The 13,673-nt window shown below is 39.7% G+C and overlaps 1 protein-coding gene across 1 annotated transcript in view; it reads right to left on the bottom strand.

Moving 5' to 3' along the window:
• The window catches only part of LOC136875973 (meprin A subunit beta-like), a 70,924-nt gene that overhangs the window by 32,781 nt on the left and 24,470 nt on the right, over window positions 1-13,673 (bottom strand). The window contains exons 2-3 of the mRNA XM_067149588.2: window positions 10,456-10,531; window positions 3,940-4,069 (exon numbers count right to left, since the gene is read on the bottom strand). Of these exons, the coding sequence (XP_067005689.2) occupies window positions 3,940-4,069; window positions 10,456-10,531 (206 nt within the window). The remainder of the gene's footprint in view (window positions 1-3,939; window positions 4,070-10,455; window positions 10,532-13,673) is intronic.

Here is a 13,673-nt window from a genome sequence, read left to right as displayed (position 1 = left end):
GTCTGCTGTCTTATCTCGCGCCCCGACTCATTTCATTAAACACGGCATCTTAACTTGTCCGCACCCAATTAATATTCTCGCTCTCCGCTCTAAATGAAGCCATATGTTCCTCCACAATATCATGCGTATTCTTGCTTCCTGTGCGAACAGTAACTAATTTATATAACACTCCCAATACATCTTTATTTGTTCCATCTTTCACGTATATCATTTTACATTTCTCACTCATCATTTATCAGGAACACATATATCACAATGCCGGTATTTATACATATATGGCGCTGCACAATCTCATTGGTTCGACCCCTGCGGTTGGCATTTTGTGTCTTAGAGGCCTCTACTTCAACACTAGCTAACTATATCTCGGATAAAATTTTAGGATGACACTTATTCCCTACAGCACAATTTCTATTCATTGGTTAACAATACATGTTACTTACTGATGACATATATTTTCCAAATCCCACTGTAATGTGCCGGAAAAACCAGGGTTCGAATCTCTGGTCAGTGAAAATTTTCTTGACGAACTTTTCATGCGACATGCCAATCTATCTACTCCCTCTAACTAATACCTTACTGATGCCTCCTAAATCATTAAATATTTACACACACACACGCTAGTATTTACCAGAAGATCGCGCACTAAAGAAACCCATATTTCACACACGTACTAGAAGATCATTATTTACACACATTATTTCCTCGTTCGCGAAGACCATTTTAACACACGCTATAATATCACAATATCTACTCCCCCTAGGCATCAGTATAAAATTACCTAAAAATCTAACTATCCTTGCTACAGTACTAAAAGGAAAAATAAACGAATAATCATGCATTAATTTATTTACAAGTTAACAGCTAATCATGCACATGCTAGATATAATGAATCAGGGTACTTATCGATTCGGCGACGCTCCATACTCAGCTCCACGGCCTCATGGTTTCAGGTCGGCCCCATGATGTACTTAAGCCATCATACTGGCGGCATCAGGACCTGAACCAATACCATTCTTCATACCCATGGTCTTCATTCTTGTGGCTTTAACGAATTCACACGACTTCCATACCTCAAATCGGATTCACTTCCTAATACACTAAAACACATATAAAAACACAGATGTAATTAAACTATTCTAGCACATAAACACTTATTCACAATGATATTAAACACTTTGTCTCTGCTTTATTCCGCGAGTTTAGCACGTGGCACCGCAAAGCGTCCTCGCATCGATCTCGCTCCGATCCTATTTTCAGTTAATATTGTAAAATTTGCCTTCTTGAGATTAACCAGATTTTGGTCGTTATTGAATTGAATACATAGTCTATCGGACCCGTATTATGTTATCGACAACTAGTTAGTGGACTAGGAAATGCTCCAGATTAGGGTTCCTCGTGAACCACAACACGTTACGTCCGGCCCGTTCAAATTTCCGTAGCAGAGTCACTTTTCTGAGCGGCACGCGTCCTCGTCATGCACGCCAGATCTTGGATAGGGAGCTCGGGGAACCCCATCGACGATGATGTAACATCCCGTCACATATGCCCGTGATTATTTGTTCCAATAAATTGTTGCAAATATGCCGTCATTATTTATTGTTCTCAAAATAGTCCAATATTGTTTTTACAGTATCCCTTGGCGGATTTAATTATTTTCGGAGGTCACTTGTGCGGCACCCATCTTTAATTTACCCCCATCATTCCAAAACTTGCTGTGCTGCTATTCGCTGCCTGAAAGTGTTGCCAACTTAAAATTGGTGACCTTGAGCACACACATCTCATGGAATATTCCAGTATTTCCCATTTCATCATCAAATGACCCTGACACGTGGAACTTATCTTTGAACCAGGGCAAGCGAAATAGCGCCACACATCCGGCCTATACTGTAACTGTATTCATTCCCTTAGATGCCATATTTAAATTTATAATATTCTAAAGACAATGCTATGAGCCAATTGGATGCCGTTATGCATCACTAGACCAAGCGCCAAAAGTTGGTTGCGAGATAATCGCGTTTAAATTTGGTTCTATGTGTAAATTCGAGCGAACATAATTTTGCTAAATATGGTAATACTGGTGTTGTAGGATAGTAGATTGTACCTTCTCACCAAATTTCAACATTTTTATACTCGCACTGCATACATTTTCTTGAAGAAATGGCGCTTAGTCTACTGATGCAATTTAAGGTTTTTCTCAAGTACGAATAATGCATCACGATGCTACACCGATAACCCCTTACTGTTGAGTATCTACAGAGTAAAACTTCAAAAAACATGACGTGGCGGCTGCCATGATTAAAACCTGAATCTCCTACTGTCTGGAAAGGCCCGCTAAGTGCTTGATCCACCACGAGCCGCGCCACAACTCCGGTACATTATTCAAGTTTTAGATGAAGACATTCTAGATGGGAAGCTATTCTCTAAAGTCGTTGCTACAACGACTTACTGATTTGAGGAATTTCAACTTATCTGAGTCAAGTACATTGGTAAGACATGAGCCATTGTAGTCTGTACAATTTTTGAATTGATTTTCCTTCACGATAGGCCTATTATATTCTGAGACTAGGCCTACAGTATTGACGTAATACTTTTAAGCCTGTGGGTAAGTTTTGTTCTGCTTGAGACAGAAAATGTGATTCCAGTTATTTTCTCCCATAAATACACACAAATCACTGGACAGGTAATAAGATTGTTGCACTCAGTTCATTCAAACCTGAAATCAGGATCTCCATTAAATCCATGTACGTCATCCACGATGTCAGAATCTGCTTGAAGATTCTGGTAAAATTGTTTGGCATCAGCAGGTATTAGGTGCATCAGCAAACAAAAGTATCTTAGTTTGGCTTCAGAGATAGGTTTTCCCCTTTTGGCCACAGAGGTATTAATGCCTGGTGAAAGGGAACTCTACTTTCCCGTGGTCGTCCCTGTCTTGACTTATTTAGATTTACTTCCTGAGATTCACCATCATATTCTAGAGAATGATTTTCAGACGCAATCTTCTTAGCAAACTGCATTAATAGCATTGTCCGTCTTCTTACTTTTGGAAGTACTTGATACATCGCTGAACTTCGTCACTTGATAAACCACTCAATGTATCACCACGTAAAAATGTCAGCACTATCGAAAACGCGGGCTCCCTCGCTGTCATCCGCGCGCAATGTGAGGAATGTGGCGCTTGGTCTAATGATGCAAACAGGAACATCGCATAGCCTACTGATGCAATTTACATTTTTACTGATTCCCGCTTTGTCGCTTAGGTTTTCTGTTTACTAACAACTAACGGCCTCTTGTAAAGCATTGGGGATTTTTTTATAAATAGTTCAAGCCTTCCTCTACAAGATGGGGCTAAAATCTCAATTTTCGTCAAATGGCGCTTAGTCTACTGATGCATAACGGCATCCAATTGGGCTCAATATATATAATATGAATAAGGAGAAGAAGAAGCGTAAGCTCTTGTACTTGTATTTTCCGAGGTGATAGAGTTCTTGTCAGGTACACCTCCAACGGAGATGTTTGTACCTAATCGAACATATACCAGCCTTCTTGCTACCTAATCGAACATATACCAGCCTTCTTGCCAGTCTTAAATATGTGGCAGACCCGAGAATCTAATCTTAAACTGTTTTGGTCTTAAATTGCACGCTATTCACTTAATTTTGATAAATATTTCTTGAGAGTAAGTTACCAAAGTTAAGGTGCTCGGCATAAACGTTAAAATACGATACATTATAGGAGGTATGATTTTGGAATGTACTAACAATTAAATTAATACTACCTACTCATAACTATTGAATTCTACGTATAATTTCATAGCTGTCGAAACATTTCAAGTAGCGTGCATTTTACACTGAAAACAAAGTCAGACATTGCAGCAAGCACTGCTTAAAATAAATTATAGGTTGTAGGGAATGATTTCATATTGTTACAAATTGACCATACCTTTCAGGGTTGAAGAAAATAGACACATAGTCATCCTCTCCGGTCCATTCCTTGAAGCGGACACAGGTTTCTAGGTGATAGTGGTCCATGGCTCGCATCAGTATCTCGCACTGGGGGGACTTAGGGCAGCCTGGAAATAGAGACAAGTGTGACGTTAGCAGTATTAGCGATATTCCAGACGGGAAGGGAAACTACGTAGCTCGAAAGTCCGAGGATATGATACTGACGCTGGTAGAGCCCGTCCTCCCAAAAAGGATATCTTATCGCATGTTCTGAGGCAAGGCACTTGCTGTGGCCTTGCGCGGAAGAGGAGGTAGTACTGCCAACCGAAGAGAGTGAAATAAATTTGGAAAATTAATAAATTGTGCTTAGTCTGAAGTATGTTTACTTCATTCATTGACGTACGGTGACCCTGTAGACAGGTGAAGCACTGGATTCAAGTAACAAGTAACAAATAGGAAAATAAGAGCTTTTTCTAAAATACCCTTCATACAGAATATTCATACAATTTTAAAATATCATGTAGGAATGTACAAGTTCCAAATATAATTCTGCACTGTAATAATAATAATTCAGTTGAAATCTAAAGAAATGAGTTACGCACTGTAGTGCAATTATATTCCTATTAATTTTATATATTCGACTATTTATAGGGTCTACATTACTTTGAGAGTGTAAGGTAAGGGTGTATTCTGCCCGAAGGCAGGTCCGAACCTCCGCAGAGGTGTGCCTGAGCCGGAGTTTACGTACGGTAGGGTGGCCAGTTCCTTTCCGCTCCTTCATTCCCTTACCCCCCAACAACAGCGCGTGGCAACCCATCCAAGTCTTGATCACGCCCAATGTTGCTTAACTTCGGAGATCTCACGGGATCCGTTGGCTTTGAGAGTGTGGTATACCTTTATACTATTCTATATACCTAAACAGTTCTACCAGCACCGGAGCTTCTTCACTATGAGACAACCTCCTACTGCATGTCTCTAATTGTTCATTGCTGGTTATAGTACCATCGCAAACCGGGCACAAAGCAAAAGTTTCTTTTCCACAGGTTTTTGTTCTGAGCTCAACACTCGCAGGTGAAAATTTCTATGATTGTAACGTTCCTCCGTGTGGTGATAGACGAAGGAACTGCAGCTCCTCCAGACGATGCACGCTTCAGTACCAAAGGTAGCATGTATACTGAGGATTAAGAATGCTTTGCGGGCTTACAACTTATACTCCTATAGCTCCACTTCGTAACCTTAATAAACAATAACGTTAATGACTTTACGTCCAACTAACTACTTTTACTATTTTCGGAGACGCCGAAGTGCTGGAATTTAGTCCCGCAGGAGTTTTTACGTACCAATAAATCTATCGACATGAGGCTGACGTATTTGAGCACCTTCAAATACCACCGGACCGAGCCAGGATCGAACTTGCCAAGTTGTGGTCAGAAGGCCTACGCCTCAACCGTCTGAGTCACTCAGCCCAGATCTAACTTCTTTTTCTTATTCTTCCAGCAATTTTCCCACACCTGTGGGGTCGCGGGTGCGAACTGCGTCACACATGTGGATTTGGCCCTGTTTTACGGCCGGATGTCCTTCCTGAAGCCAACCTTATATGGAAGGATGTAATCACTTTTGCGTGGTATCGTGCGTTCCTCGCATTTGATATTTTATCAGACTTAATTTTCAAAATCTACACCCAGCAAAGTTGTGTAATGGAATGCGATTGGTAGTGAACATTTTGAAAAATTGTTTGATTGAAGCTACTGATTTAGCTAGCTGTGCCGCTGGAGAAGCGGTCTTAATACCAACAATCCCTGTGAGTCCTTCAGGTTTGCCTTTTGAGTTCAAACTAGCCAAATTCCCGGTAAGAGTCTGCTTTGGCATGACGATAAACAAAGCACAGTGTCAGACACTAGGCGTGGCTGGAGTTGATCTCAGTGGAACGTCGCCTTCATCTCGAGAGAGGACTTGTGGATCCAGGTGACTGTCCGTCTTAGATGGCAGTGGCAAGGTAGATTAATGGGTTCTTAAGACTACTTTTATCGGCTGGCAGACGGAGACAACTTTTGTTGAACTGCCTTGCAAAGTTGGCGTAGGAATCTTATAATTTTGTGTTTGTATTTCATCGTGGAGGCCCTTTTTACGTACATGTACTTCTTTTCTAAATTCTAAGTTCTAAATTCTCTCATGGTTCATGGTGTGGGTTACTATAGTCACGTTCTAGTTCATGAACAATGGGCAACGGCTGAGTGGCCTAATAAGTGGTCCTGAGAGTCGGGATACTAGCTGCTGCGGAATGGACGTGGGCATCTCGGATATATTCTGAGTCATGGCCTTCCTTGTACTCAGGCTGCTAGGTCTATACAATCCACCGGTGGTCCCTAACCCGTTAGAGGAGAGATCTTCTCTTGGACTATGAGTAAGTAGGTTAGCATCCTGCTTCATGAATGTACCGAGCTCAGAACACTTTAAGCAAGTCTCGGACCTATGGGAGTAACTTATTCACCGCTACACATGGGAGGGTAGGGGTACGAGATCCATAATAAACTATATCTTAACCGACTTCGAATTCAAGAAATCTGTTAGGAATGCACAGATTTATCGGGGATTTTTCGATGAAGAACACCATTGTCTGATATGTAGTGAACTAAGTATATCTAGGCCTAGGATAGAGAAAGTGAAATCTGTCTGCAAACGAATAAGGGTAGAAAATCTCCAAGACGAGGAATTTAGACAGAAGTACATGGATATAATTAGTGAGAAGTTCCGAACAGTGGACAGTAAGCAGGTACAGGATATAAAATGAGAATGCGTGGCATACAGGGATGCTGTAGTATCAACAGCTAGGGAATGGCTAGGAACAACTCTGTGTAATGATGGGAAAAGCGAACATTTTGGTGGAATGATCGAAGTGAGAGCAACTTGTAAACGTACAAAGAAGGCTTATCAGAAATGGCTCCAAACAAGGGCTGATGCAGACAGGGAATTGTACATAGAAGAAAGAAACAGAGGGAAACAAATAGTTGTTGAATACAATGGAAGTCGTGAAAAGATTTTGGTAATAACCTGGAAAGGCTAGATCAAGCAGCAGGGAAGCCTTTCTGGACAGTAGTAAAGAATCTTAGGAAGGGAGAGAAAAAGGAAATGAACAGTGTCTTGGGTAATTCAGGTAAACACATGATAGATCCCAGGGAATCATTGGACAGGTGGAGGGAATATTTTGAAAATCTTCTCAACGTAAAAGGAAATCTTCATGGTGGTGTCGCGAACAACGGTGCTCTTGGGGAGGAGGAAAACGATGTTGGTGAAATTACGCTTGAGGAAGTTGAAAGGATGGTAAATAAACTCCATTGTCATAAGGCAGCAGGAATAGATGAAATTAGACCTGAAATGGTGAAGTATAGTGGGAAGGCAGGGATGAAATGGCTTCATACAGTAGTGAGATTAGCATGGAGTTTTGGTAAGGTACCTTCAGATTGGACAAAAGCAGTAACTGCACCTATCTATAAGCAAGGGAACATGAAGGATTGCAACAATTTACGAGGTATATCACTGATTAGTATAGCGGGCAATGTATTCCCTGGGATCTTGCAAGGGAGGGTGAAATCAGTGATTGGGAAAAAGTTGGATGAAAATCAGTGTGGTTTCAGACCACGGAGGGGCTGTCAGGATCAGATTTTCAGCATGCGCCAGATAATTGAAAAATGCTACGAGAGGAATGGATGGCTGTGTTTATGTTTCGCAGGTCTAGAGAAAGCTTATGACAGGGTACCAAGGGAAAAGATCTTCACCATACTAGGGGACTATGGGATTAAGGGTAGATTACTAAAATCAATCAAAGGCATTTATGTTGACAATTGGGCTTCAGTGAGAATTGATGGTAGAATGAGTTCTTGTTTCAGGGTACTTACAGGGGGTTAGACAAGGCTGTAATCTTTCACCTTTGTTGTTCGTAGTTTACATGGATCATCTGCTGAAAGGTAAAACGTGGCAGGGAGGGATTCAGTTAGGTGGAAATGTAGTAAGCAGTTTGGCCTATGCTGACGACTTGGTCTTAATGGCAGACTGTGCCGAAAACCTGCAGTCTAATATCTTGGAACTTGAAAATAGGAGAAATGAGTATGGTATGACAATTATCCTTTTGAAGACTAAATTGATGTCAGTAGGTAAGAAATTTGGGAGAATTGAATGTCAGACTGGTGATACAAAGATGCATCAAGTAGTAAGTGATATTGAATCAAGGTGCAGTAAATCTAATGCAGTGAGCTCGCAGTTGCGATCAACAGTATTCTGTAAGAAGGAAGTCAGCTCCCGGACGAAACTATCCTTACATCGGTCTGTTTTCAGACCAACTTTGCTTTACGGGAGCGAAAGCTGGGTGGACTCAGGATATCTTATTCATAAATTAGAAGTAATAAACATGAAAGTAGCGAGAATGATTGCTGGTACAAACATGTGGAACATTGGCAGGAGGGTGGGTACTTGGAATGAAGTGATAAAGGCTAAGTTAGGAATGAACTCTATGGATGAAGTTGTACGCATTATCGGCTTCCGTAGTGGGGTCATGTGAGGCAAATGGAGGAGGATAGGTTACCTAGGAGAATAATGGACTCTGTTATGGAGGGTAAGGGAAGTAGTGGGAGACCAAGACGACGATGATTAGACTCGGTTTCTAACGATTTAAAGATAAGAGGTATAGAACTAAATGAGGCCACAGCATTAGTTGCAAATAGAATATTGTGGCAACATTTAGTAAATTCACAAAGGCTTGCAGACTGAACACTGAAAGGCATATCAGTCTATAATGATGATGTATGAATTTTTGTAATCTAAATTCTCTTGTAGGTGTCTATCTGTGGGTACTATTTTGTAAAAGAGAAGCGCGAGTGTGGACCCTCGTTCCCCTTTAAAACGTTTTGTTCTGGGACTAGGATTTTCAAAATTTAACTTAAATTTTCTTTCGACCGTAGTTCCCTCCTCCCCTTCCTAGTCATAGTGTAGCATAGGCTTTTTCCTTTGTGTCCTCGGGATTTCATGCCGCGTTAGGGTCTACATGTTGTTGTTAAATTATTTCTTGGGGATCATCAATGAGTTGTTCGGTATCTCTGTTCAACTTTTCTTGGCCTTTTCTAGATTTACATCCTGATCTTTTTCGACTATTCCTTCATTTGTGGACTTTTGTAGTATGAGCTTCGCTCCTGTTCACTTTTCTTGATCTAGTTTCTCCCCCTCTTTTGGTGCTGATAAGGGCAACAAGTGTTAGAACGGTACGTGACTACAAGCCGGGCTGAGTGTCTCAAACGGTTGAGGCGATGGCCTTCTGATTCCAACTTGGGAGGTTCGATCCTGGTTCAGACCGGTGGTATTGGGAGGTGCTCAAATATGTCAGTCTCCTGTCGGTAGTTTTACTGGCACGTAAAAGAACTCCTGAGGGACAAAGTTCCAGTAACTCGGTGTCCTCGAAAACCGTCAAAAGAACTATGGCATTATTATTATTATTATTATTATTATTATTATTATTATTATTATTATTATTATTATTATTATTAGCTGCCTATTTAGATCAGTGGTAGAGTGTCGGCCTGCGGATCCCAAGATAATGTATTCAAACCCGGCAGAGGTAGCCGGGTTTTTGAAGGGCGGAAGAAAGTCCATTCGACGATGTCGGGAAGTAAAAGATCTCTGGTGACACATTTTGGTGTTTACCCGACAAAATTAATTAAATCTCAACCATAGACGCCGAAGAGAGCTTCGGTTTACTCGATCTGCCATTTCTTAGGCCTAAAGTAAAACGGAACGTCGAAATTGACGAGCAGACAGCCAGATGGCTTCAAATTGAAATGTCTGCACACGGTAGCTGAGGCTATACGGTTATTGTTATTATTATTGTTATTATTATTATTATTGTTCGACTAATACTTGATGGCATCAAGGACGACACTGTAAATATTTGAAAAAATAACAAAATACATTGGTCTTTGTGCTCTGAGAGCACAACTTGTTAGACATATTGTATTCTACTGTAGAATTCTCTTGGTGAACACACTGAGGTCTTGCTCTCTTTCATATATTTTGATCCTCTGAACCAGCCAATTTTCACAAATTTCGGATTCAAAAAATTAAATAATAGTTTTGAACTTAGTTAGTTTTTTATTTTACTATATTTGAGTCCATACGTTCTCCTTCATATCTGTAAAAACTGTAATACAATTATTAAAAATTGATGGAAATAGTGGATTTAAATTGGTAGGTTTTCATTTTTTAAGTTCAACGTATACTCATAACTAATAAAATATGGATGCTATTGAGTTTATTTGGTTTAATATAAATTAACCGTTGAACCATTTCAAATGTTTTCTTTCTCTTTCATGCAGCTCCAAGGCCCGGCCGAATTTTTCTCCACCCAATGTGGACCATCGTAACATTATTGTGTTGTTCAACGCACCTTCAATCGCTATACATATTAAGAAGCGTCAAGGTGACGGCAGGAGATCTATAACGCACATATCATCTCTAAACCAATACTCACCAATACTATCCTCAATCCGAAACACCACGGCTCCTGCAGGCCATAGTTGGTCTCGATCTGCTACTGCAGTCTTAGTCTGAAACGGACACAGATATGATTAGATTAGCAAGATGCCTGCTGCAATTAGGTGCTGAAAGTTTCAGCCGTTTCCAGAGGAGAAATTTCCATCTGAAAGAGGAGAAATTATCATCAAGCGGTATTTGGACCTCAAGTGATCTAGTGGGTTACTACCTGTGACTACATGAATTTTCTGATGTAGGGAAGAAATCTGGTACAGGGCCAGCCGAAAATAAAAAAAATACACGTTTCTTAATAGAGATTAAACATACCATTTTTCACTTGTGTAACATGTTAAGTTTTTGAGATATACTGTATACATGCTCATTTTAAAATTTCACCCCCTTTTTAGTTCCCCTTAAGTGGAGTTTACGAAAACAAATCACCTATGTTTTTTATTTTACAGGAGATTCCAAATGCCAGTTTTTACGTCTGTAACATTTTACGTTTCTGAGATATACTGTAGATAGAGTCTTTCTAAAAATTCAACCCATTTGTCACTCCAGTTTAACCCCCATTAGTTGGATTTTCCAAAAAACAAAAAATACGTGTTTTTTACTTTTTAAAGGAGGTTCCAAATACCAATTTTCAGGTCTGTAATATCTTCAGTTTCTGCTGAGATATAAGTATCCTCATTAAAGGCATTCAACATCTTTTTCATCCTCTTTCACCTCTCCTAGTGGTTATTTTCCGAAAACAAAAAAGAATACGTGTTTCTTTATTTTTAAAGGAGATTCTAAATACCAATGTTTACATCTGTAAACATTTAAATTTTTGAGATATAGATATACTCATTTTAAAAATTCACCCCCCTTTTCACCCCGTTAGCGACGGAATATTCAAAAATCCTCCCTTAGCGAGCACCTACATTGTAACATAAATGTAACCTCAAAATTTCATTTCTTTATGTCCAGTAGTTTGGGCTCGGCGATGATGAATGTGTCAGTCAGGACATGTGATTTTATTTATATAGATATCTGGAATGTCTCACTTTCTCACAAGTCATGAGCCTTACAATTCCTTTGTGGATACACTTATTTTTCACATAAATATGCTTATGGCTGGGGTTCATGTGAAAACTTGCGTTACGGATGTGTAACTTCGCAACCGTTCAAGCTGTGATGTAAGATAATGGTAGATGGCCAGACAATGTTACCTAGCAACCGTTCAAGCTGGATGTAAGGTAATGGTAGATGGCCAGACAATGTTACCTAGCAACCGTTCAAGCTGTGATGTAAGGTAATGGTAGATGGCCAGACAATGTTACCTAGCAACCGTTCAAGCTGTGATGTAAGGTAATGGTAGATGGCCAGACAATGTTACCTAGCAATCGTTCAAGCTGTGATGTAAGGTAAGGGTAGATGGCCAGACAATGTTACCTAGCAACCGTTCAAGCTGTGATGTAAGGTAAGGGTAGATGGCCAGACAATGTTACCTAGCAACCGTTCAAGCTGTGATGTAAGGTAATGGTAGATGGCCAGACAATGTTACCTAGCAACCGTGCAGATGGTTGGTGATCATCTGAAATTAGCAGCCGTTGACAGATGGCCATGACTACAGATGTGTTTATGATCATTTGATTTTCTTTGTAGTTGTTTCGACTTGAAACCATTCCAAATTTTGAACTATGGTCTGAAATTATTTTCCTGTCTAACGTCTTTGCTTCCTGGATGTTGGACTTCTCTAGATACTTTTCACCTGTATAAATGGATAAATATTGTAGACAGAGATAGTTTTAAGGCACACACATCCCAGTGATGCCTTGTTTTTTTTATTTACATAAGACAAAACAGCCCTACAACGAAAGGTACTCCTTCCACCCCGTCAACATCCACGCGTACCAACCACCGTTTATTTTACGTGGGTCCTCCCCATCACATTACCACAGGCTTCAGGAGTACCTCTGGCTCAACCTCAAAGACATTACCGACCTACGGTCGTGCAAGTTGTACTTGCGCCTTGCAGTACGTACCCATGGCCAGTAGGTAGTAATGTTCGGTCTTTGAATGTTAAAAGCGTAGCGTAACAATTGTACGGACAATATCATTCCTATCGTTTGTTTCAAATGTGTTTACATTTTTATTTATATGCCAGGGAAGTCTACTGTAATCTAACTTTAAGTTCTCCAAAGGAAAATATGGCTCTTGAAAACGAACCCAGGAAAGATTAAAAATGATCGGTTTATGATAAGAATCAAGAACATATGAACAGTAAAATCAATTGGTCTCACCTCTTTTTACACCCCACCGCCGTTAAGTTGATTCCTCCCCCCCCCCCCGCCCAAAAAAATGAAGGCGTGTTTCTTTATGTTTAAAGGAGATTTCAGATACCATTGTTCACGTCTGTTACCTTCAGTTTTGAGATATAAGTATCCCCATAAAAAGAATTCACTTTTTTCACTTCCTTTCACACTCCCCCCCCCCTAAGTGAATTTTCCGGAAAAATACTTGTTTCTTTATTAGTAAAGGATCTTTTAAATACCAATTATCACGACTGTAACATCTTGATAAATGGAATTCCGCTCCATTTCACTCCCGCCCCCTAAGATGATTTTCCTTTTTAAAAGAGATCCAAATACGAATTTTAACGCTGTAACAACTTTAGTTTTTATTATATGTAAGTATCCTCATGCAATTAATTTTTCAATTCTTTCGCCCCCCCCCCCCCGAAATCAAAGGAATACGTGTTTCTTTACTTTTAAAGCAGATTCCAAATACCAAATTTCACGTCTGAAACATCTTTCTTCTCTGAGATAATAGTATCTTCATACAAATAACTCAAGTAATTTTTCAATTACCCCCCGTTTTTTATTGGATTTCCGAAAAAAATACATACACATTTCTTTGATTTTAAAGGAGATTCCAAATACTAATTTTCACGTCTGTAACATCTTCAGTTTTTGAGCTATCAGTATCCTAATAAAAAGAATTCAACCCCATTTTCGGTCATTTTACCCCCCACCCAAGTGGTTTTTCCGAAAATAAAAAATACATGTTTCTTTATTTTTAATAGAGATTAAACATACCATTTTTCACTTCTGTAACATTTTAGTTTTTGAGATATACTGTATACATGCTCATTTTAAAATTTCACTTATGTTACGGATGTGTAGAAACTGAAGATATTACAGACCTGAAAATTGGTATTTGGAATCTCCTTCA

This window comes from Anabrus simplex, chromosome 6, assembly GCF_040414725.1.
Source record: "Anabrus simplex isolate iqAnaSimp1 chromosome 6, ASM4041472v1, whole genome shotgun sequence".
Taxonomy (NCBI): Eukaryota; Metazoa; Arthropoda; class Insecta; order Orthoptera; family Tettigoniidae; genus Anabrus; species Anabrus simplex.
Note: the sequence above shows the minus strand (reverse complement) of the source record. Positions and strands in the feature narration are given on the sequence as shown.